Source organism: Dipodomys merriami, unplaced genomic scaffold (assembly GCF_024711535.1).
Source record: "Dipodomys merriami isolate MVZ:Mamm:240054 unplaced genomic scaffold, mDipMer1.0.p SCAF_13, whole genome shotgun sequence".
Lineage (NCBI taxonomy): Eukaryota > Metazoa > Chordata > Mammalia > Rodentia > Heteromyidae > Dipodomys > Dipodomys merriami.
The window spans coordinates 34,516,426-34,540,277 of NW_027202604.1; the positions used below are offsets into that span (position 1 = coordinate 34,516,426).

A 23,852-nucleotide genomic window follows, 5' to 3' on the forward strand; every position below is an offset into this window, starting at 1 on the left:
TACTTTCGAGAAAAGGTTTTCTTCACAATCTACCCAACCTTACTGTTTCAACAGTGGTTCAAAGACTTCTTATCTTCTTAATCTTTTTTTTTTTTTTTTGCCAGTCCTGGGGCTTGAACTCAGGGCCCTTAGCTTCTTTTGCTCAAGGCTAGCACTCTACCACTTGAGCCACAGCACCACTTCTGGCCTTTTCTGTGTATGTGGTACTGAGAACTCCAACCTAATGCTTCATGCATGTGAGGCAAGCACTCTACCACTAAACTACCTTCCCAGCCCTATCTTCTTAATCTTCTAGGGAGCACTAAGCACAGCACTTTATCCAGGCTGGTGATCTCGATATGGACTATGTGACTGATTTCAGAACTTCAATGAAGTTTAGTTCACCTAGCCAGATGTGGTAGCACATGACTACAATCCTAGTCCTCTGGAGGCTGAGGCAGGAGGACTGTGAGTTGGAGGCCACATAGTAAGTTAGAGGTCAGCCTCAAATACACAGCAAAATTCCATCTCAAAAAACAAAATACATTTCACACGGCATAGATTTTACCCATGTTAAGTAAACAATTCAGTGTTTTTTCTTCCCTCCTTGGTGGTGCTAGGATTGAACACAGGATCTTGAGCTATGCCACCCCAGCCCCGTTTGCTTTTTATTTTAATTAGTTTCTTACATCTATGCACCAGTGGGCCTGGGTCCCATCCTCATATTTACACTTCTTGCTTAGCTGAGATGAGAGGTGCATGCTACCACAGCCAGCTTTCCTTGGTTGAGTTTGGAGATGTCACAAACTCTGCCCAGGTCAGCCTTCAAACCTCAATCCTCACAATCTCTGTCTTCTGAGTAGCCTAGGATCACAGACACGAGCCACGATGCCTTGTGTCACAGTGCTAGTGACTTTGTGGCATGGCATCGCAACTGCCACAGATCATTTTTTATTTTTTATTTTTTTTGGGTCCGGTCGTGGGGCCTGAACTCTGGGCCTGGGCGCTGTCCCTCAGCTCTTCAGCTCAAGGCTAGCGGTCTACCACTTGAGCCACAGCGCCACTTCCAGCTTTTTTCTTTTTGCTTATGTGGTGCTGGGAATAGAACCCAGGGCCTCAGGCATGCAAGGCAAGAGCTCTACCACTGAGCCACCTTCCCAGCCCCTGCCACAGATCATTTTAAGAATCGTTTTACCAGTTGTTATATTCTAGCTGTCATCCTAGCTACGCAGGAGGCTGAGATCTGAGGATCATGGTTCAAAGTCAGCCTGGGCAAAAAAAAAAAAAAATGTCCATGAGACCCTGATCTCCAATGAAATATCCAAAAAGCTGGAAGTGGTGCTGTGTGGTTCAAGAGGTAGAGCGCTGGTCTTGAGCACAAAAGCTCAGGGATAGCTCCCAGGCCCTGAATTCAAGTCCCAAGACTGACACAAACAACAACAACAACAAAGAATGGTTTACCACTGCCATAAGATTTCTTACGCCCCTTCACAGTTCATCTCTGCTCTCAATCCCCAGCTTGCTCCTGGACAACCACAAATCCACTCTCTGTCCTGATAGATCTGACTTTCCTCTATATTCCCTGTGCACAGGCCCACATAGCTGTGCTCCATGCGTGCCTATGAGCTATTCATGATGGGACGGCACTCCATGGCAGTTAATTCCTTCTTTAGCCTCTCAGTGGCCTCCGTGAATCAAATTCAAATTCTCTATTGGAACAAAGCCCACAGAATCCTGTGCAATCTATCACTCTTGAGCTCCTGTCTGTCTCTTGAGCCTCTCATTGGCATCCTCCTCTCTGCAGCCTCTTTGGCCTACTTTCTGTTTCTACAACATGAAGCCTTTCCTGCCCCTGGGCCTTTGCTCCTGCTTGCTCAGCCCTGGACTGAGAGAGGTGAGTGTTCTCCAGGCCCCAAAAGCAGAGTCTCTGGCCTTAACTTGAGAGTAATCTCCTCCCCACATTGCCTCTTTTCCCCTTTCTGCTTATGTCTGTCCTCACTCATGTTAGAAGCAGAATTATTCTTGTTACTTACTGATTGCCTGCCTTCTCCCAGTGTTACTCCACAGTGACAGCTTTTCCTCACCTGATACTCTAAACACAGCGTAGCAACACAGACGCCTTTGATACACACTAGCTGAATAAATGATACCTATATACAAACACCTTTCAAGTGCTGAGGAATCCAACTTAATTGCATTTTTAACTATGTTAAGCTTGCATCTAAACATTCATTTCGAAGTTAATTTTCTAATAAAAACTAATAGCCTTCCTTGGCCTAGTTAGTTTCACATTAATGATTTTTACAAGACTCTTTCCCACTTGTAAGCATGATGTGGTAAAAATACAATTTAGGAAAACTTATTTCCCTGGTATCTGTTATTTAAAAAAAACTAGATACAAAAGATTAAGCTATTTCTTGCATGAGTTTGTGTGAATGTGTGTGTGTATACTGGTTCTGGGACTTGAACTCAAGGCCTTGTGCTCTTGCTTGGCTTTTTTTTTGGTCAAGGCTAATGCTCTACCACTTGAGCCTTAGCTCCAATTCAGGTTTTTTGCTGGTTCATTGGAGATAAAAGTCTCACAGACTTTTCTGCCCTAGTTGGCTTTGGACTGTGATCCTCAGATCTCAGCTTCCTGAGTAACTGGGATTATAAAGCACGAGACACCAACCCTTGGCTTATGCTAATAATAAAAAAATGGGTTTATAATTCCTTTACAAAATACTTATATCCATAAGTAAGCTTTTCATTTAATTGGAAAAAGAACTATAGAGATATTACCACCAGTCAGATATATGCCAAGATATCTGCCAACTATCTCGACGAGGGGTTAACTCTGAATTGGAGGTCTCTGCCCATGCCATTAGACAAGAAGAAGCAATTTGAGAATGAAGAATTAGAAAAGCAGAAGCAAAACTACTTACATTTGTGGATGACATGACAATAGCTTGCAGAGGCCAGGAGGGTCCATGATAAAACTAAACACATGAAGTAATACGGTGACCAAGTAGGGCATAAAATTAACCCACGGAAGTCATTAGCTATATCTACCACAAGCATGACTTGTTAGAAGGAACAATGAAGGCCAAACTTAAAATAGCAACAACAATGATAAAGTATTTGGGAGACTAATTTTTTAAATGTCCAAAGGCTACATGAGAAAAAGCTTTAAAACTTTCCTGAAGATGTGACAGTTCACAGACAGGGAAGACATCGCTGAGAGGTAATCTACCCTTCTTTTATATAAGTTTAATGCCATTCCAAGAAAAATGACAGCAAAGTTTCGTTTTCCAGAAGAGCTGATGCTAAACTTTGTAAATATTATTATATTTTGAAAACTAAAGCAAACGAGAATAGCTAGAAAAGCCAGAAGAAGAAGAAAAGGCGACAAAGGGAAAGCAAGCCCTCATAGACATTAAAGCATACTACGAAACTTCTACAATTAAAACTGTGTGGTGTTGGCACAGAAATAGACTTTAGGAGAACAGGAAGTCTTGAAATAGAGGGAAGTATATGTGGAAAGCAAGCATAAGATGATACGTGTAGAATAACGTCCTAGACTTCAGACCATGGCCCAAGTGTAAGTCGGACTATTCTGGGACAGTATCAGAGTCCCTCCATCCAGACTGCCCTCTTTAGCATCCCACCAGCAAACATGCTCTGTCCAACCCCAATCCCACCCAGTGGCCCTGCTTCTTTTTGTTTCATACTTACCCGTTTGCCATAAGTGCAGCTTTAGCTTGCATTCTTTTGTGTAGCTTTATACAAACCTATACATACATACTACATACATACATGCATAATACATGCATACATACATATTCACAGTACTTGGGTTTGAACTCAGGGCCTTGACAGAGCTAGTCTGCCAATAGTAAGGGTCCTTTCTAAAGTAAAGGGTCCTTTACTTTGCTGTAACAACTGGAACTTGGGCTCCAAAAACATCCCTGGTAGCCGGGCACTGGTGGCTCAGGCCTATAATCCTAGCTCCTCAGGAGGCTGAGATCTGAGGATCACAGTTCAAAGCCACCTTGAGCAGCAAAGTCCATGAGACTCTTTTTTTTTTATTATTATTGTGAAAAAAAAACTGTACAGAGGGGTTACAATTACATGGGCAAGATAATGAGTACATTTCTTATCAAGGATTGTAGCCTCCTCCTTTGTTTCCCCTTCCCATTCCTTCTAATCCTCCCCCCCCCCCATGAGACTCTTATCTCCAATTAACTAGCAATAAATAAAGCCAAAAATGGAGCTGCTTCTCAAGTGGTAGAGCACTAGCCTACCACTAGCTCAGGAATGGCACCTAGGACCTAAATTTAAGACCTGGACTGGTACCAGAAAAAGAAAAAGAAAAGGAATGAAAAATAAGTCAACTGGATGCAGTTATCCAAATCTTTGATTTAGATGCTTGAGCAAGAGAGAAAGCCTAATTATTTTTCCCCATTCTGAGGGCTTGACCTCTGGGCCTGGGAGCTGTCCCTGAGCTCCTTTTGCTCCAGGATAGTGCTCTACCTTGAGCCACAGCGCCACTTCCAGCTCTGAGTATTTTATTGGAGATAAGTCTCAGGAACTTTTCTGCCTAGGAAGGCTTAGGACCGCGATCCTCAGATCTCAGCCTCCTGAGTAGCTAGAATGGCGGGCATGCGCCACCAGCACCTGGCTGCAAAGCCCCATTATTAAGTCCCTGTATATGGACTCTCTATCAGACAATAATACTGCATTGGTATTAAACATCTTGAGTTCCCCAATTATGTTGTGGACATGTAAAAGAATGTCCTACTTGTTAGAACACAGATTATTAGGTGTTAAAGGGTAAGGGATCCACATATCTACAAATAACCGGCTGAGAAAATAAGAAGTGTACATAAGTGCTTTATGTGTGTTATCCACATGTGTATGTGAAGAGAGAAGGCACTGGGTGTGATAAACTGTTCACGGTGGAATCTGGCAGATAATGCATATTGTTGCTTCTATTTTTTTAACTCTTCTGCAGACCTGAAAGTTTTCATAATAATAATTAGAGGAAAGGCATTATTTTGACATTAAATGGAAAGTGGGTATGGTGACAGAAACTGAGCATGGTGGCACAAGCCTGTAATTCCAACTACTAAAGAGACAGAAGTCAGATGAGTTCAAGGCCAGCCCAGGCAACTGTGGTGGTCAGATCCTTTCTCAAGAGCGAAATAAAACCCAAAGGATTTGGGGGCATGGATGGTGGTATAGTGTGGTAGAGTTCTTACTTAGCATGAGAAAGGTCCTGGGTTCAAGCCCAGGAAGAAGGAGGAAGAGGGGGAGAAGGGGGAGGGGGAAGAGGGAGAGGAGGAGGAGGGGGAGAAGGAAGAGGAAGAAGAAAAAAAAAGCACACTAAATGGCTGCTAAAAAACACACCACAATTTTTTTTAATTTGAAACAAGAGACTTCCAAGAGACATTTAGATTGATGATGGCCACTTTGAGCAATGTTCCTAGACTCTTTTGGAATAAAACTCTATCAACCTCAGGGTTATTTCAACATAAAGGGGAGGGGGGGGCCCTTATCAAGCAGTCCTTATTTTTTTTAATATTTATTATTATTATCTTTGAGTAGTTGTACAAAGAAGTTCCCATTCTACAAAACAGTATATGAATACAACAAGGTGTCTGACAACAGTGTCACCCATCAACCTAGCAGTCTTTAAACACAGGATGCAGACCATTCGGGCTGGCAGGCTGGCTACCTGAATGGGTTGAGTGCAGGTCAAGGTCAAGGCTTAGAGTAGGTCTGCACGCCCCACCCCCCAAAGCAGGGAATACAGAACCACATGGTTCTTCTAGAGGGGTCAATCATGTGACTGTCTCCAGTCCAAAGGATGGACAAATGATCCAAGCCAGCTCCCAGTCCCAGGCCCTCACCCACAGAAGGGCATCTGCCCTCAGCTGGACCAATCCAGTTCCTACTCGGATCGGTTATTAGAGAATGCCAGGAGATATTTAACTTATTTCTGGATGTTTTCACTCTCCCCTGACCCCTGAGACCCTTTGGGAAGGATGACGTAAGCCTGGCCCTGTCCACAACCAGAAGCAAGGGAGTCCAGCTCCTTCCAGCCCACAGCTGCTCCGTTCCTCGCGGCGAACTTCAGGCCCAATGAGAAGCAGTGAGCTTTTTTGCTTCTGAGACTCTGGAGTTGCCGCAGCTGCCTGGGACTGGTTCCTTTAGGTGACCTTCTGGCTCCTGGGTCCCCTGGCTCTAAATGACCTTATGCCAACAACTGAGCTCTTGGTGACAAGATCACATGGTGTAAATGCACATGCACGCGCTCCTCAGCCTAATGTCTTCTTTGCTCAAGGCCATACCCTCTCGGTCATTCATTCTTCCCATGATCGTGGAAGGTGAGCTGTGAACTAGACCTTGAGCAAAGTTACAGGATCACAGACGGCTGAAACATGGAACTACCTGTCTCAAATCCCACCTCCAACCCACACATAGTCAAAAACAGAGCTCCCTGGGTCCCAGCACCAGAGATGGCTGTTGAGAGAATATGCCCACATTACCAATCCCGGGATATTTGCTCTGGTTTAAAGACCAGGGCAGGCCAAGGTGGATGGGGTGTGATGAGATTCACGGGAATGATGAGGTAATCTCATTGAACTCTGCAGTGGAAGCCAGAACTGGGCAGAGAGGATGCTGGGAGAGATCACAGGGGCAGAGAGAACTAACAATCCTGATGGGGGCCCTGGGTCTTGCTGATGGTTGCTCCCACACATTTCCCTCCAGGTCAGGCAAACCTGCGTTGGGTCTCCATACGACACCTCCTATCCAGGCACCGATGACTCATGTCTGTAATGCTAGCTACTCAGGAGGCTGAGATCTGAAGATCCTGGTTTGAAACCAGCCTGAGCAGGGAAGTCCGAGAAACTCTTATCTACAATTAACCTGCAAGAAGCTGGAGTGGTAGAGTACCAGCCTTGAGCAAAGACACTAAGAGACAGTGCCTAGGCCCTGAGTTCAAGCCCTAGTACCAACGCACACACATCATCATCATCATCATCATCATCATCATGGACTACACCTTCTGAGGAAGTCAGGACTCTACCTGACTGCATGGCGAGTTCACCTGGGGAATAGGGGAAATTGGGGAAATCTCTAGGGAGGTGCTGTAGTGTGTTGTGCAGGGCCTCAGACAAGTGGGAACACTGTGCTGTGTGGGTGGTAAGTGTACGGTACGGGTGTACATTGTGTATGAGGACGGGTACAGAGGAGTGTGTTGTGGTGGGTCTGTGTTGTCTCACCCAGGGCTCTTATAAAAGCTCACATGGGGCTGGAAATGTGGCTCAGTGGTAGAGTGCTTGCTTAGCATGCATGAAGCCCTGGGTTCAATTCCTCAGTACCACATAAATGGAAAAAGCTGGAAGTGGCGCTGGCTCAAGTGTAGGGTGCTATCCTTGAGCAAAAGAAGCTCAGGGACCAGTGCTCAGGCCCTGATTTCAAGCCCCAAGACAGGCAAAAAAAGAAAGGAAGGAAGGAAGGAAGCAAGCAAGCAAGCAAGCAAGCTTTTGGTTAAACCAGAGTGTGCTGTTTATGACAATTTGCTGCATAAAACATACTGTGGCTCATGCCTGTAATCCTAGCTACTCAGGAGGCTGAGAGCTGAGGATCCCGTCCAAAGCCAGCCCAGGCAGGAAAGTCCAATAAACCACCAGAAACCCAGAAGTGGCGCTGTGGCTCAAGTGGTAGAGCGCTCGCCTTGAGCTGAAGAGCTGAGGGACAGCACCCAGGCCCAGAGTTCAGGCCCCACAACAACAACAAATACTGTGGAAGCTGGGCACCCATGGCTCACACCTGTAATCCAATCCTAGCTTCTCAGGAGATTGAGATCTAAGGATTGCAGTTCAAAGCCAATCCAGGCAGGAAAGTCCATGAAACTCTTATCTCCAATAAGCTACTCAGAAAAAGCTGGAAATAGAGCTGTGGCTCAAGCAGTACAACACTAGCCTTGAGCAAAAAGAAGCTCAGGGACAGCACCCAGGCCCTGAAATGGCAAAAACAAACAAAAAACAAACCCCACAGTGTACTGTAGTCATCATAACCAGTTTACTGACTTCTTGTTACATGTCAGGGAAACATAATTGCTGTCCTCTCTCCTTTCCCTCACTTAAGATTGAACCCAGGGCCTTGGGATCCATAAACTTGAACCACATCCCTGGCTTTTTTTTCTGGCAGTGCCTAGGTTCAAACCCAGGGCTTTGTACATACTAGGCAATCATTCAACCACTCAGCTACAATTCTAGACCTTTCAGGGTGTTTTTAAAACTGTTTTTGCATGTAATCATGAGTCTTATAACCATATATGTCTTAAGTTTCAAGATTTTTCTTCTCAAATATTGATTTAACAAATATTTATTATGTATCTATTATGTATATAGTCTCTCTACCAGCTGTTATAGAAAAGGTTGGAAAAAAAGATCGTAAATATTTCTTCTCCCTATGGAGCAACTAATTTGGTTTGGAGTATAATAATCAAAGAATAATTTTGGTGAGCTTCTTTCCTTATTTGTATGACTCATAAAATTACATTTGGGCTGGGTACTGGTGGCTCATGCCTGTAATCCTAGCTACTTAGGAGGCTGAGTTCTGAGGATCCTGGTTCAAAGCCAACCTGGGCAGAAATGTCCATGAGCTTCTTATCTCCAATTAACCACCAAAAAAGCTGGAAGTGGAGATGTGGCTCAAGTGGTATAGCACTAGCCTTGAGCACAAAAACTCAGGTCCTGAGTTCAAGTCCCAGGACTAGCAGGAGTTATGTTTATGCAAGTCCCTCCCCTCTCTTTAGTCCCTTAGAAGTAAGAGATTCGATTCGCTTGTATTCCTCACACAGTGTCTGCCCTGTGTTGGCTGAACCCATAAGCTGACAAACTAGAGATTCAAGGGTATGAGCGACATTCAAATCCTTCCCTTATTCAGATGCTGAGGGCCTAGGACAACCTGTGAATGCGATTCTCACCCCAGAAAACACCTATTGGCTATAATTTAGATCTGAAATGTTCATCAAAGGTCCAAAGCCTGGCCATTAGCCTGGGCCACTTCAGGGAAGGGGTGGAATCTTTAGAAGGTATGGTCATGTGGAAGGAAGTAACTCACCATGGGGTGGGTCTTTGAAGAAAATATTGAGACCTGACTCTTCCTATCTTTTTGCTTCCAGCCCATCATGAAGTGAGCAGCCTCCCCCTCCCTCCCACCCCCACCCCCACGCTCCCGCTGGGACATGCTTCTATCCACCACAGGCCCCAAACACAAGGACTGATAGGAGGGGCCCAGCCTCTGATTCATGAACCACAACGAACCTTTCCTTCTTTTAAACCGATTCTCTCAGGTGTTTTGTCACCATCCTACAAAGCTGATACTTCAACCAAGGAAAGTTCAAAGTGAGTATATGCCACACATTCTGACATAGCTGTTAGGTATTCAGTTTCCCTTATTCTTGAAAACCAGAGACAGGCAGGTACCAGTGCCTCACTCCTATAATCCTAGCTCCTAATTCTCCCTCCTATGGGTAGAGGTTCAAAACCAACCTAGGAAGACAGATCCAAGAGATTGTTTTTGTTTTTGTTTTGTCAATCGTGGGGCTTGAATTCTGGGCCTGGGCGCTGTCCCTCAGCTCTTCAGCTCAAGGCTAGCACTCTACCACTTGAGTCACAGCGCCACTTCCGGTTTTCTGGTGGTTTATTGGAGATAAGAGTCTCACGGACTTTCGTGCCCAGACTGGCTTTGAACTTAGATCCTCAGATCTCAGCCTCCTGAGTAGCTAGGATTACAGCTGTAAGCCACCAACCTGGGCTCCAAGAGATTCTTATCTCCAACTAACCTGTAAAAAGCTGGAAGGAGAGGTGTAGGTCAAGGGAGAGACAGGCAGGGAGAGACAGACAGAGTAGGAAGGAAGGGAGGGGGGAAGGGGAAGGGGAAGGGGAAGGTAAGGCAAAGGACTACTAGAAATCCTACAGTAGGGCCCCAAAGACTAGGAAAGGATCCAGCATCCCAGAAATTGGATGAATGAAGAGTGTCCAAAGAATCACAGAACCAGCAAGAAGGTCCCTGACTTTTTTAGGGACCCCAGTGGGGTGTACTGCTTGTTTACTCTTATCTCTATCTGCCAGTCTCCTCATTAATGTACACACACACACACACACACACACACACACACACACACACACACACACACACACACACACACACACACACACACACACACACACACACACACACACACACACACACACACACACACACACACACTCCAACTTAAAGTCCTGTGTGAGCTCAGAGCTAATGACTAAAGCCGGGTGGGGCAAAAGGCCTGAGAACAAACTGTTTGTTCAGGAAGTGTTTAACATTCTGCAAGCTTGCTCCTTCCCTCCCCCACTTCCCTCCTTCCCATTTCTTTCCATCCATGAGAAGAATCATGTTAGAGTGGCTGGCATATGCTCAGGACACTCAATACACCCTGGGGTTCAAGGTCGTCTGAACTCTTGGCTTACCTCTCCTTCCTTCCTTCTTTCCTTCTTTCCTTTCCTCCCTCCCTCCTTCCTTCCTTTCCTCCCTCCTTCCCTCCTTCCTCTTTCTTGTCTTTTGGTGTCAGTTGTGGGGCTTGAACTCAAGGCCTGGGTGCTGTCTCTGAGCTTTTCCCACTCAAGACTAGTATTCTATCACTTGGAGCCATAGCACCACTTCTGGTTTTCTGGTGGTTTATTGGAGATAAGCGTCTCACAGACTTTCCAGCCCAGTCTGGCTTTGAACCACAATCCTCAGATCTCAGCCTCCTGAGTAGCTAGGATTACAGGTGTGAGCCACCAGCACCTGACTTCTCCTTTCTTTAAGTGAAAATACTTCAGGGTAAACCCAGTCTAAATAAAGGTAAACTATATGGTTTTTCAAATCTGGTATGATAGCGAGACCATTACAATGGCAGGGTGGACTCTAGTACAAAGCTTCATTTGTTTGGTCATTCATCTAATTGGACTCTATAACAGGCAAGTGATAGAAAAAGTTGTATATTTATAATGTCAGTCATGAAAGAATTAAGAAACAGAAAATGGTGCATTTCCAGAATTAAAATTGCTACTGTCTCCACTATCTCCTTACCCACTCCTTAGGAAATCTCTCCATGTCCTGAGAATCGTTACCCACACCTTAACACCCCTGGTGAAAAGAATCCTTGTGCTTCTGAGGACTCGGTGCAACTCTTGGGAGAACAGAAGCACATGTGTGCTCTTGCCCATGAGATGCTTGCTTTGTCTTGCTCTCTCAAATGTCCAGGTATTTCTTCTCTTTTCAGAATCTGCCTTTTACTACATCAGATCCTTGTGAGACACAGCACATTTCCCCTGGATGACTAAACATTTCAGCTAGCACTGAAGGTGTTTGTAATATACTACACGATAACTACAACAACCAAATGGGGCTTCACACAATGTCCCACGTCCTGGAGCATCTTTACCACATGTACCTAAGCAGGTGGCTCATGCCTGTTATCCTAGCTACTCAGGAGGCTGAGATCTGAGAGTTGAGCTTCAAAGCCAGCCTGAGTGGGAAAGTCCGTGAGATGCTTATCTCTAATTAACTAGCAAAAAGCCAGAAGTGGAGGTATGACTCAAGCGACCAAGTGCTGGCCTTGATCAAAAAAGGTAAAAGCACCTAGGCCCTGAGTTCAAACTCCAGTACCAGTGCGCATGTGCACACACATGCACACCACACACACACACACACACACACACACACACACACACACACACACACACTGTCTTACCTCCACACTGCAGAGCTGAGAGTCTGAGGCCTTCATTTTCTACCCTGCTCCCGAATTTGACATATGCATGCTTTCCAAGAACTCTGTTGCGTGGAAGCAGAGAGAACATGGGGTTCCTTTCTGGGGGAGAAGGACCTTGCATTCTACTATTAAATAGCTGGGGACAGGCAGGGTGAACTAACCAGAAGCTTCTTCTACTTTTCAAGGCTGTTTCTGGCATCGGGTCAGGGGTCCATACCAGGGTCTCTGTCTCTGAAGGAGACCTAGCTGTCTCGGTCCTAAAGAGTCACCTGACATTTAACCCTCAAGGCTCAGCTCCCCAGCCAAAGAACAACAGTTTGGGGGGGAGGGGGAGAGTGCGTGAGCGCGAGCACGCGCACGCGCTGGTCCTGGAGCTTGAACTCGGGCCTGGACCTTGTCCCTGAGCTTTTGTGCTCAAGGCCAGTGTTGTACCACATTGAGGCACAGTGTCATCTCTGGCTTTTTGTTAGTTAATTGGAGATAAAGAGTCTCACGGACTTTCCTGCCCAGGCTGGGTTTGAGCCATTTTTAAATTGATCATTCCATTCAGTGTAATCCTAGCTATTCAGGAGCTGAGATCTGAGAATCAGAGTTCAAAGCCAACCTGGGTGAAAGTTTATGATGCTCTTATCTCCAATTAGCCAGCAAAAAAGTCAGAAGTGGAACTATGATCAAGTGCTAGAGTGCAAGCCTTAGAGGTAAAAAAAAAAAAAAGTCAAGTAAGACCTTGAGACCCTGAGTTCAAGTCCCAGGACCCCTACAGAAGAAAAAGAGATGCCAAAGCTTTCCAGTGCCAGGTGAGTATAAAATGAGAAAGCCCCCATAAGTGACCAAGAGTCAAGTATCAAAGGCTAGGGGGTGGAGCTTACACACAATTTTACCACACTTACAAGTAACTAAAGAAAGGGGAGGGGGAAAAAAACAGTACGTTTACCCAGCACAGTAGTTCAGTGCTACAGTTCAGGATCTCAGAGACCACAGTAGGAAGGGCACCCCCTGGAATTGAGCAATACACAACCGTACAGCCCTGCCAGGCTGGGGTCTTATTCCAGATGTAATGCCACACTGTAGGTTATGTAACTGGAGCCTGTTTTCTAAAGGAGTATGTAGTGTATGTACCCCTAGGACCTAGGTTCAAGGGTCAACTTATAGTGGTTCTCAATAAATACATAGATCAAATATATAGGTTATGGCTGACAATATTAGTACCAGCTTTACGGTGGTGGTCAGGAGTCAATGAATACACACAATATCTATACACTGAAATGGAGGGACAAAGGGTGCACAAATACAGCAGTACTCACTGGATAGTATGTTCGAAGTGAATTATACAACTTGTGAGGGGGGATGGGAGGGGAAAAACTGGGAGAAATGTCCTCTACCTGACTGATGTAACGGTAATCCGCCTGTACATCACCTTTATAACGGTTTTAAAAGGAAAAAAATAAGCCGGGCGCTGGTGGCTCACGCCTGTAATCCTAGCTACTCAAGGAGGCTGAGATCTGAGGATCGCGGTTCAAAGCCAGCCCGGGCAGGAGAGACCGTGAGACTCCTATCTCCAATAAAAACCACCAGAAAACCGGAAGTGGCGCTGTAGCTCAAGTGGTAGAGCGCTCGCCTTGAGCTGAAGAGCTGAGGGACAGCGCTCAGGCCCAGAGTTCAAGCCCCACGACCGACAAAAAAATAAATAAATAAATAAATAAATAAAATAAAAGGAAAAAAATAGCTATAAACGAGAACAGCTTGTAACAGGCGCTGGTGGCTCACACCTGTAACCGTAGCTACTCAGGAGGCTGAGATCTGAGGGCCTCGGTTAATGCAGAAACATGCATGAGAATTTCAGCTAAAAAAAAAAAAACTGGAAGTGGAGGTGTGGCTCAAGTGGTAGAGTGCCAGCCATGAGTGGAAAAACCAAAGTGAGAAGTCCAAGGCCCTGAGTCCAAGCCCCAGTATCAGCACAAAAACAAATTAATTATGTAATTCATTAAAGAAAAGATGGTGGCCTGAAATAGTAAAGATTGTGTTACGATTGTTCAGGATGGAAAAATATACTAGAAGGAATTCTTTTGTCAGTTGTAAGGCTTGAACTCAAGGCCTGGGCACTGTCCCTGAGCTCTTTTGCTCAAGGTTAGCACTCTACCACTTAAGCCAAAGCTCGATTTCCTTTATTTTGGTCAGTTGTGGGGCTTGAACTCTCGGCTTGGGCACTGTCTCTGAGCTCTTCAGCTCAAGGCTAGCGCTCTACCGCTTGAGCCACAGCGCCACTTCCAGTTTTCTAGTGGTTTATTGGAGATAAGAGTCTCACGGTCTTTCCTGCCAGGGCTGGCTTTGAACTGGGATCCTCAGATCTCAGCCTCCTGAGTAGCTAGGATGACAGGCGTGAGCCACCGGCACCTGGCTTCGACTTCCATTTTTTGATTGGTAATATCACAGGGATTTTTCTGTCTGGCTTCTAACCTTCTAACTGCAATCCTCAGATCTCAGCCTGCTCCCCCACCCCCACAGCAGTAGCTGGGATTACAGGTGTAAGCCACCGGCACCCAGCGAGGAAATTATTTTAGAGTAATTTTTTCAGATAACAGTAAACTATAGAGAAGAGACATTTAAAAAAAAGAAACAGCCAAAAACTGGTGGCTCATGCCTGTATTTGTGGCTACTTAGGAGGCTGAGATCTGAAGATGGTGGTTTGAAACCAGCTTGAGCAGGAAAGTCTGTGAAACTCTTATCTCCAATTAATCACAGAAAAAGCCAATTCCAGCTATAGCTGAAGTGGTAGAGTGCTAGCCTTGAGTTCAAGGATAATGCCCAGCCCAGAGTACAAGCCCTGGGACTGGCAAAAAGAAAAAGAAAAAAAAAAGAAGAGGAAGAAGGAGGGGGAGGAGAAGGGGAGGTAGGGGAGGAAGAGGGAAGAAGAGGGAGGGGAGGGGGAGGAAGGGGAGGAGGAGGAGAAGAGAAGGAGGAAGAGGAGAAGAAGAGAAGAAGGAGGAGGAGGAGGAAGAAATGTAGCTGTAGTCACTGGTGACTCATACCTGTTATCCTATCTACTTGTGAGGCTGAGATCTAGGGATCACAGTTCAAAGCCAGCAGGGACTTCCTTGAGATTTTTAATTTCCAATGAACCACCCAAAAGTTTGAAGTTGGAGCTATGGCTCATGGGGTAGAGCACTAGCCTTACACATAAAAGCTCAGGGCAAGGGCCTAGGCCTGGAATTCAAACCCCAGGATGAAGGAAGAGGAGGATGAAGAGAAAGAAGCAGAAGCAGAATAAATAATTCACCTATGATGAGTAGAAATGATTTCTGAAACTCTATTTGGAAGAAAGCAAAAGCAGGTAGGAAGAAGCACCAGCCTGTAATCCCAGCAACGGGGAGTCGGTGACAGGAGGATGTGGAGTTCAGAGGTCAGTGGAAGGTACCTAATAAGACCTTATCAAAAAGAAGGGGGGATTGGTGGGGGGTTGTTGTTGTTTTGCTATTTAAACCACTGCAGGGCATGTACAGGCAAACCTCAAAGACTGATAAAGGAATTTGAAGAATGCTGTGGTCCTGAGCCAGGAGCCAAGGCTGGGGAGATGCTGGGGTTCACTGCTGACAGGGCCGGGCCGTGGACCTCTAATCCTGTCTCTCCTGGGGTTCTGACAGAGTCAGGAAGAGGCCTGGCCCTGGAGCAGGGCGAGAGGAAGGTGAGGTGCAATCATCCATTCCCTGCAACGCCCCCCTCCCCTCCCTCCCCACCGCGAGGGAGGGCGGGCGGGCTAGGCCCTGGGGAGGTCACGCGGGCCCGCGCGCACGGCTTGGGGCAGGATGCATTTCTCACACTTGCTAATGGGTCTGACGCGGGTGGAAACGTCCACAGGAAGGAAACCGGAGCTCTCCAAAGCCATGCGAAGGAAGTGCACTCCGAGTCCGGTCAAGCGTGTGAACCCCCAAGCCCTCCAGATCGGCCTGCACGGGGTAGAATCAGATCCATCCCCCCCACTCCGTACTGGCTGGCGGTGACCCCATTCTCTCTCTCTCTCTCGCCTTTCCCACAGCCAAGTCACCCGCAGCCGGCGATGGCTGACCCCAGCGCGGAGGGAGGGGGTGGGGGGAGAGGGATGACAGTCATCTCTCGACTCCCAGACCTCGCAGCGCCGGGGCGCGCAGGGGTCAGTGAAATCCCCAGCCAGGCCTCATTTGAGTCACGAATTTCCACCGGGCGCCCTCCTCCTCCGCGCCCCGCGGCCCCTTCCCCTGATCCACAACCGGACCAGGCACCGAGCCCCGATTGTTCCGGGAGAGGAAGCCCCCCCCACCCTCCCTCCCCGTCCGGACCTCAGGTCGCCGAGCCCCCAGGACCTCTTTCTTTCTGCCCCAGGCTCAGGCCACCGAGCCCCGGGCTCCCCTCACCCCCACCTGAACATCCTGGTTAATATTAAATTAAAAACCAGCCACGGTGGGTGGGTGGTCCCCCCCAACCTGGCCAGGGGGTCTCCAAGTTCCAGACGGCACACGTGGGATGCGCCAGCGTGCGCAGCGCCGGGTACAGAAATGCGGGCCGAATGGGCGATCGCATTCCCTGAGCCGGGGCAGCGGTGTCACCAAGATCGCTATTGTTGTTGTTATTATTATTATGGGGTTTTTCCTCCCCTGCGCTCCTGCCCAGGTTGCAGATAAATGGCGCTGCGCAGTTCCGAGCACCCGCCATCGCCCCCCCGCCGCCCCTGCGGACACGGCTCCGCCGCCCGGTTCCAGCCCCCGGGTGCTGCGGCCCCAGGCCGGGCCACGTGGAGCGTCACGCCCCGCACTGCTGCAGGCCCAGCGCGGCGGCTGCGGTTGTGTAACGCCGCAGCCCGCGGGGAGGCGACCCGGACCGGGGAGGGAGGGAGGGAGGACGGGCGGGCGGGCGCGGTGCCCGCTGGCCGGGGAGGGAGGTGAGGGTCACGGGGAGGGGGTGAGACTGCGCCGGCGGCGGATGCCCGCGGCCCGGGCGGCCGCGCTCCCCCACCCCCGCAGGGCTCGCTCCGCGCGCGGTCAGGTGCGCGCAGCGTGCCGGTCGGCGGCCCCGGCCGCCCCGCGCCCTGGCGGCGCGCCCGCTTCCCATGGGGTGACATCCGCCCCGCCCCCGGCCCCGCCCCGAGGCGGGCGATTCCTGGACGCGGGGCGGCGGGCGCGGGGGGGGGGGGCGGAAAGAAACCCCGGCCTCTGGGGAGGGCTGGGGGGGGCGGCGGCTCCCGGGGCTGCGCGCGCGCTCCCTTCGGGCCGGGCGGGGGAGCGAGCGAGCGAGCGAGGGGATATTCCTCTCCCGGCTTGAGTCAGACGCGGGCGGATCCGTCCTCCCCCGTCCCCCCTCCCGGGAGACGGGAACTTACTTCATTTCCCTGGGGCAGGTTCGCCCACGTTGCCCCCCCTGCCCCCCCACCCCGGCTTCCGCAGCGCTCCCGCCCGGCGGGGGTCGGACCCGGACCTTGCCGACACCCCCTCTTTCGGGGAAAAGGAGGCCGCAGACACCTGGGGGGGGCGGGCGGAGGCGGACGGACCGGGGAGGGGGCGGGGGCTCCCTTGGCAGCCGCCGGATCGTTGTCCAACACGTGAGACTCATGTGATGGCAGCCGGGGAGGGCGGGCAGGTCCGCCTTCCCTCCCCGGCCGCGGCCAGACGTGCCTGGAGTCACAGGGTTGAACACGTAGCTCCCACCCACCCACTCGCTCCCATTTAACCCAGCCCCGCAGCCTCTTCTCCATTACTCCCCGGCTCGCCCCCCCTTCCGCCCCCCTCCCGCTCCACGCCCGCCCTCCCCGCCCGCCCGCCCCACTCCTCATTCACTTGGCTCGCACGGTGCAGACGGCGCTCGCAGCACACACCGCCGGTCCGTGCGCCGAGCCGGAGGCCGCGGGGACCCCTCGGGCCATGCACGCCCCGCACTGAAGCGATCGCCGCCGAGCCAGCCGCCAGCTCCGGGCACAAAGGAAAAAATAAAAGCCCCCCTGCGCCTTTCGGGGAGCTCCGCACTCCCGCGGGACCCTCAGCCGAGAGACTCCCCCTCCCTCCCCGCACCCCGAACACCCCTTTCCGGGTCGCCGGGCAGCGAGCAGCGGCAGCAGCGCGCGGTGGCCCCGGTTCGCCGCGCCATGGAGCGGATCCCCAGCGCGCAGCCACCCCCGGCCTGCCTGCCCAAAACGCCGGTGCTGGAGCCCGGAGACCTGCCCGGGTGAGTTGGCAGCCGGGGGGAGGGGAGGGGTCCCCCTGCCGCGAGCCTGCAACCCGGCGGGGGTGTGAACCGGTGGACGCATCCCCGCGGGTTGGGGTGCGGAAGTGGGGGGTGTCCTGGTCCGAGCCGGGCGCCCCGCAGCCCGTGCGCACGCACTCACGACCCTCCTCGGCCCCCTCTCCTTGCAGGATGGACTTCGCCCACATGTACCAAGTGTACAAGTCGCGGCGGGGCCTGAAGCGGAGCGAGGACAGCAAGGTAAGCGCACCCCCCACCCCCTCAAGGGGGGGACCCCCGCGCCCCAGCCCCTCGCGCGCACTCCGTTGTCAAGAAAAAGTTTGCTCGCTCCGTGGTCGGCGAGGGGCTGGGGGCGTGGGGGGGCGGCCGTGCCCGGGGGGGGGGTCTCCGTGCCACCGGGGAGCAACTCGGAACACGGGGCCAGGCAGGGGTGGGTGCTGATCGCGGCTCTGCTCTCCCTCCCCCCATCTTTGCACACGCTGCGGGATCGGGACCCGGGCTGGGGAGAGGGGGTGGGAGGTGGCGCACCCCCGGTTCTCCATCACCCACCGCCCCGCGCGCGCCCCGCAGGAAACCTACAAACTGCCACACCGGCTCATCGAGAAAAAGAGACGTGACCGGATTAACGAGTGCATCGCCCAGCTGAAGGACCTCCTGCCCGAACATCTCAAACTTACAGTAAGTGAGAAGCTGGCGGGGCTCCAGCCCAGCTCCTCTCTGCCCACCGGGCGGGCGGGCGCGGGGGGGGGGGGGGGGAACCCGCCGCCTGCAGGCGCCTCGGGGAACTGCAGGCCAGACGGCCGGATCCGAGCTGCAGCCCTGGCCTGGCCGGTGCTAGTGAGAAGGGAGAGAAGATCCCTTCCCCAGTCCTGGAATTTTCTGGCAATCCCCCCTTCCCCTGCAAATAACTCTTGGATCTCTCCAAGTTCGCTCCAACACTAGTTGGGCTTTCTAATCAGGCGTTTGAGACTTTGGCCTCTGGGGTGATTTTTCAGGCTTATTGAGTCTTCCTGACGAAAAGGAGAGCAGGCTCTAGCCATGCAGAGTTTTTATGTTTAATGTATTTCTTTAACCATCTCCACTTACTTAAATAAGAGAAGTGATTCCCCCTCCCCTTTTTGGTAGTAAGCAGAAGCTTAACAGCCTATAGTCTGAGAAAGGAAAAATAATATTTGGGGGAAGGAGGAAAGCCTGCAGGAGCTGGAAGTTTTGGGTGTCAGGGGAAAAGAAAAAAAAAGGGGCGAAGGTTGGCAGAGGCAGTGGAAGTCTCTCCCTGGGTTGACACCGAAACGTTATCTCCAGACTCTCCAGGCTCCCGGGGAGTTAAGGTCATGGGCGGTTACTGAAGAATGATATCCGACAAAGCGCTGGCCTGGGCTGGTAGCAGCTTCCAAAGATAGATGACACGTGTCCTTTACTCTTTAATCATGTAGTAGATTTTTTTTTCTTTCTTTAGGGACATTTCTGATTGGTAAGAAATGTCCCAGAGGTAGAATTTCACTGATTTCTCCCCACTGATGAGAGTTGTGGTTTTTTTTGTGTGTGTGTGTGTTGTTTTTAATTGTAGACTTTGGGTCACTTGGAAAAAGCAGTGGTTCTGGAACTTACCTTGAAGCACGTGAAAGCACTAACAAACCTAATTGATCAGCAGCAGCAGAAAATTATTGCCCTGCAGAGCGGTTTACAAGCTGGTGAGTGCCCGAATCCCATTAGCATCTCCTTCCTAGGGAGCCTCTGTGCTCAGCATCTGTTGGAGGTTAGTTATATGCCTGCAGCCGATTGCTTCTGCATGGTCACTAGGGGAAGACTCGGTGCGTTGTTGCTGTTGTTGTTTTTTAATCTTTCCCAAAAGGTCAGACTTCCCATTTGGAATGCTGCTGCGTGCCACCTGGCATAACTACGTATTAGTCAAATGATAGAATGTTTCGGTGGCATTTTGGCTTTGAAGGCCCCCGGGTTCTGAGAGATTTCCCCAGTAGTCCCTCTGAATAGGCCAGGGCCCCTGTCATTTGCCTTGTGGCTGCTTTGCACTTGGCCTTCTTTTCCACTGCCTGTTTCTTTCCTTCCTGATCATTCTCTGTGAGGTGCAGTCCTATCTGCATGACTGCAGGAGTTTTTCCTACCTTGTAGTTTCCTGAATAGCCACTAGGTATCTGGACGAATTGCACAATCTTAACGAAACCACTGAAGTTTCCCAGCTCATCTCTACTGACGTCCAGAGAATGCAACTCACCTTGTGGGCTTCCAGGCCCACCCTTCTAAATAATCCTGTACCACCTGGGGGAATTCTTGTACAATTCCTGCATCCATTCCTCTCTGAATTCCTTTCCGAGGCCATCAGGATGAGAGCCACAAAAACCCAGCACGTTTATCTGCCCATTTTCTCACTAAAAATCAGAAGGCCATCAGACTTTTTTTCCCCCCCTTAGGGATTGTGGATAAAGTACATGGCCTAATTAAAAGTTTACTGTGGTAGCTTTTGTAAGTCCCTGAACATAAACTTGTGTTAGGTGATACTGTTCCTTCACTTCCTTTTTTTTTTTGTAAGTGGCCTTACTCATTTTGCTAGTATGAGTCTAGTGTTCTCTGTCTTGTTTTGGCTTTTATAAAAAGATATTAGAATGTCTTAAAAAAAAATCAGAAGCAAATTATAAACTCAACAAGAACAGAGCAGACCCACCTTGAGTAGGATGGAATATCATGCAGCCACTAAAAGTTGTCATTGGGGCTTAAGTGGCAGTGCATTTGCTCAACACATGTGAGACCCTGTGGTTTCAATCTCCAGCACCAAGACAGAGAAGGGACAAAAAGTCTCTGGAGTGGTGGGATAAAGGTGATTTTCAGTGTCATTTGTGGAGTAAGAAATGTAAGTGGCCAAATACTGCTTTAAAGTAATAATAATAAGGCCAGGTACTGGTGGCTCACGCCTGTAATCCTAGCTCCCCAGGAGGCTGAGATCTGAGGATCGCAGTTCAAACCAGCCAGAGCAGGAAAGTCCATGAGACCCTTAACTCCTAACATACCACCAGAAAACCAGAAGGGGCGCTGTGGCTCAAAGTGGTAGAGTAGTAGCCTGGAGTGAAAGAGCTCAGGAACAGCACCCAGCCCCTGAGTTCAAGCCCCATGACTGGGAAATAATAAGTCAAGTCGCAGGCCCACCCCGGGCCCTTCTGAAAAGCATCTTCTCTTGGCCCATACATCTGCAGGTGAGCTGTCAGGAAGAAATGTGGAAGCAGGTCAAGAGATGTTCTGCTCGGGTTTCCAGACCTGTGCCCGGGAGGTGCTTCAGTACCTGGCCAAGCATGAGAACACTCGGGATCTGAAGTCCTCGCAGCTGGTGGCACACCTTCACCGCGTGGTCTCCGAGCTGCTGCAGGGGGGCACGGGTAGGAAACCATCAGACTCGGTCTCCAAAGCCATGGACTTGAAGGAGAAGTCCGGCTCCCTGGTCAGAGGCTCGGAAGGCCCCGGGAAAAACTGTGTGCCCGTCATCCAGCGGACTTTCGCTGCCTCGAGCGGCGAGCAGAGCGGCAGCGACACGGACACAGACAGTGGCTACGGAGGAGAATCGGAGAAAGGTGACCTGCGTGGGGAACAGCCCTACTTCAAAGGCGATCTGGGGCGCAGGTTCACCCTGGGAGAACGGGTCAGCACCATTAAGCAGGAATGCGAAGAGCCCCCCTCGAAGAAGAGCCGCATGCAGCTCCCCGAGGATGAAGGCCATTTCCCTAGCAGCGACCTCATCAGCTCCCCTTTCCTGGGTCCACACCCACACCAGCCTCCCTTCTGCCTGCCCTTCTATCTGATTCCCCCATCAGCCACCGCCTATCTGCCCATGCTGGAGAAATGCTGGTACCCCACCTCAGTGCCCATCTTATACCCGGGCCTCAACACCTCTGCCGCTGCCCTCACCAGCTTCATGAACCCCGACAAGATCTCTGCCCCCCTGCTCATGCCTCAGAGACTCCCCTCCCCCTTGACAGCTCACCCCTCCCTCGACTCCTCTGCCTTGCTCCAGGCTCTGAAACAGATCCCCCCTTTAAACTTAGAAACCAAAGACTAAACTCGTAAGGGATCCTGCTACTTCGCTTTCCATCCTTCCTTCCTTCAAACACACACACACACACACACACACACGCATGTGCACACGGTGTGTGCAGTGAGATTGTTCCTTAGTGCATACTCAGATGCTTTGAGGTACAGAGAGGAGACTGAAAGGGTGTGTGTGTGTGTGTGTGTGTGCGCGCGCGCGTGTGCACGTGCACTCGTGCGTGTGTGCGTGCGGGTGTGCCCATGCAGGTACAGAACGTGAAAGCTGCACATGGTCCAGAGGAAAACGGCCTCATGTCAGCGGGAGATGCAGGGGGAAGGCTTTTTTTTTCTTCCCAGAGAATAGACCACCCTCACTCCACCCTTTGATCCAAGTCAGCTGGATTTTCAAAAGCTTTCAAACTCAGTCTGTGAGTCACCCTTCAGTTGGGAAGTTGGGTCTGTGGCTTTGAGGGGGAAAAAAGGTACTTTGAAAAAAAAAAAAAGGGCTTTCCAGAGCACAGCTCCCAGCCAGCTGTTAGAACCCCACCCTGGTCCCTTTATTGTTTTATATGACTCACTAGACTGAGGACAGAACTGTCAGACTGCACTTTCTGCTCGAGACGAGGTAGCAGACACTGGTCTGTCACAGTAGAGGTGGTGACTTAGGGAGATGGCCCCGGGTCTGCTCCCATCCCCAGGCCTGGGTGAAGTAAGAAAGAGAATGCCATTTCCTTCTCAGGATCATAGTGATTACCTTACTAAGGAACTGAAAATAGCCCCTTTGTAGGAGCTGCGCTGACATGGAATGAGCGTGGAGTTCCCCAGGCTCTGGGCACCTGCTTCTAAAATCGCACAGTTAGTTAGGACATGCTGTCCAGGAAACCAAAAAAAAAGTCTGAGATGTGCAAATGCCCCCTAGCACCCAAAAGTGCACCGTTAAATAACCAGTTGCTACCTTTCTTGCATAGCTAGACTCAGTTTTAAATTCTAAAGCTTTTGAGCAAGCTTAGCCTAACGAAGCCTTGGCCGTGCTAGCTCTTTTCTGCAGGCTACAGCCTTGCGCCTAACAGCGTCTGGAGTGTCCTTAATTGCTAAGTAGGATTCTCTGTCCTTCAGAGAAGTTTTATTTTTGCTCTAGTCCTTGTTTTTTGGACTTGTCCAGCCAGCTCTGCACCAGCTTTCCAAAAATGCACTATGCTTAATTGCTCATCGTGTTTTTAACTATTTCATTTTCCTGTCTTTATTTTTGGTAATAAAAGTCGTTGCCTTTATTTGTAAAGCTGTTATAAATATATATTATATAAATATATATATAAAAGGAAAGTGTTTCAGAGGTTTATTTGTACAATTACTTGAGCTACAAAGAGGAAAAAAATGAATGTATTCCTGTTTTTGAAGAGAAGAATTTTTTTTTCTCTAGGGAGAGGTACAGTGTTTATATTTTAGAACCTTCCTGAAGGTGTGACATTGTAAATATTTTTATCTATGAGTAAATGTTAAGTAGTTGTTTTAAAATACTTAATAAAATAATCCTTTTCCTGTGGAAGAGAAAAAGATGGTCTCCTGAATTTTTTCCCCCAATAGCTGTGTTAATGTGGTATCTATCCTTTTAGTTAGAAGGGTGAATTCATTTAGCTTTTCCTGTACCTTGCATTCAGCCAGAATAACTTAATGCAGTAAATGAATACTGGTTCATTCTCTCAATACTTTTTTTTGGCCAGCAATTTGCAGTAAACATACTTTTAAGCAAAAAGTACACCCCGACACACACACACACACACACACACACACACACTGCTGTATTCAAAGTCTTCAGAACTGAACAGAGAGCTAA

General features: G+C 49.6%; 1 protein-coding gene across 1 annotated transcript; it reads left to right on the forward strand.

The window, feature by feature from the left end:
• The first annotated feature begins 17,418 nt into the window (after positions 1-17,418).
• On the forward strand, positions 17,419-23,297 carry Bhlhe40 (basic helix-loop-helix family member e40). The gene is made up of 5 exons (XM_070019001.1): positions 17,419-17,968; positions 18,157-18,226; positions 18,557-18,664; positions 19,554-19,677; positions 21,193-23,297. The coding sequence occupies exons 1-5, from the start codon at positions 17,889-17,891 to the stop codon at positions 22,047-22,049; spliced, it is 1,239 nt and encodes a 412-aa protein (XP_069875102.1). The 5' UTR covers positions 17,419-17,888; the 3' UTR covers positions 22,050-23,297.
• Positions 23,298-23,852: the final 555 nt, after the last annotated feature.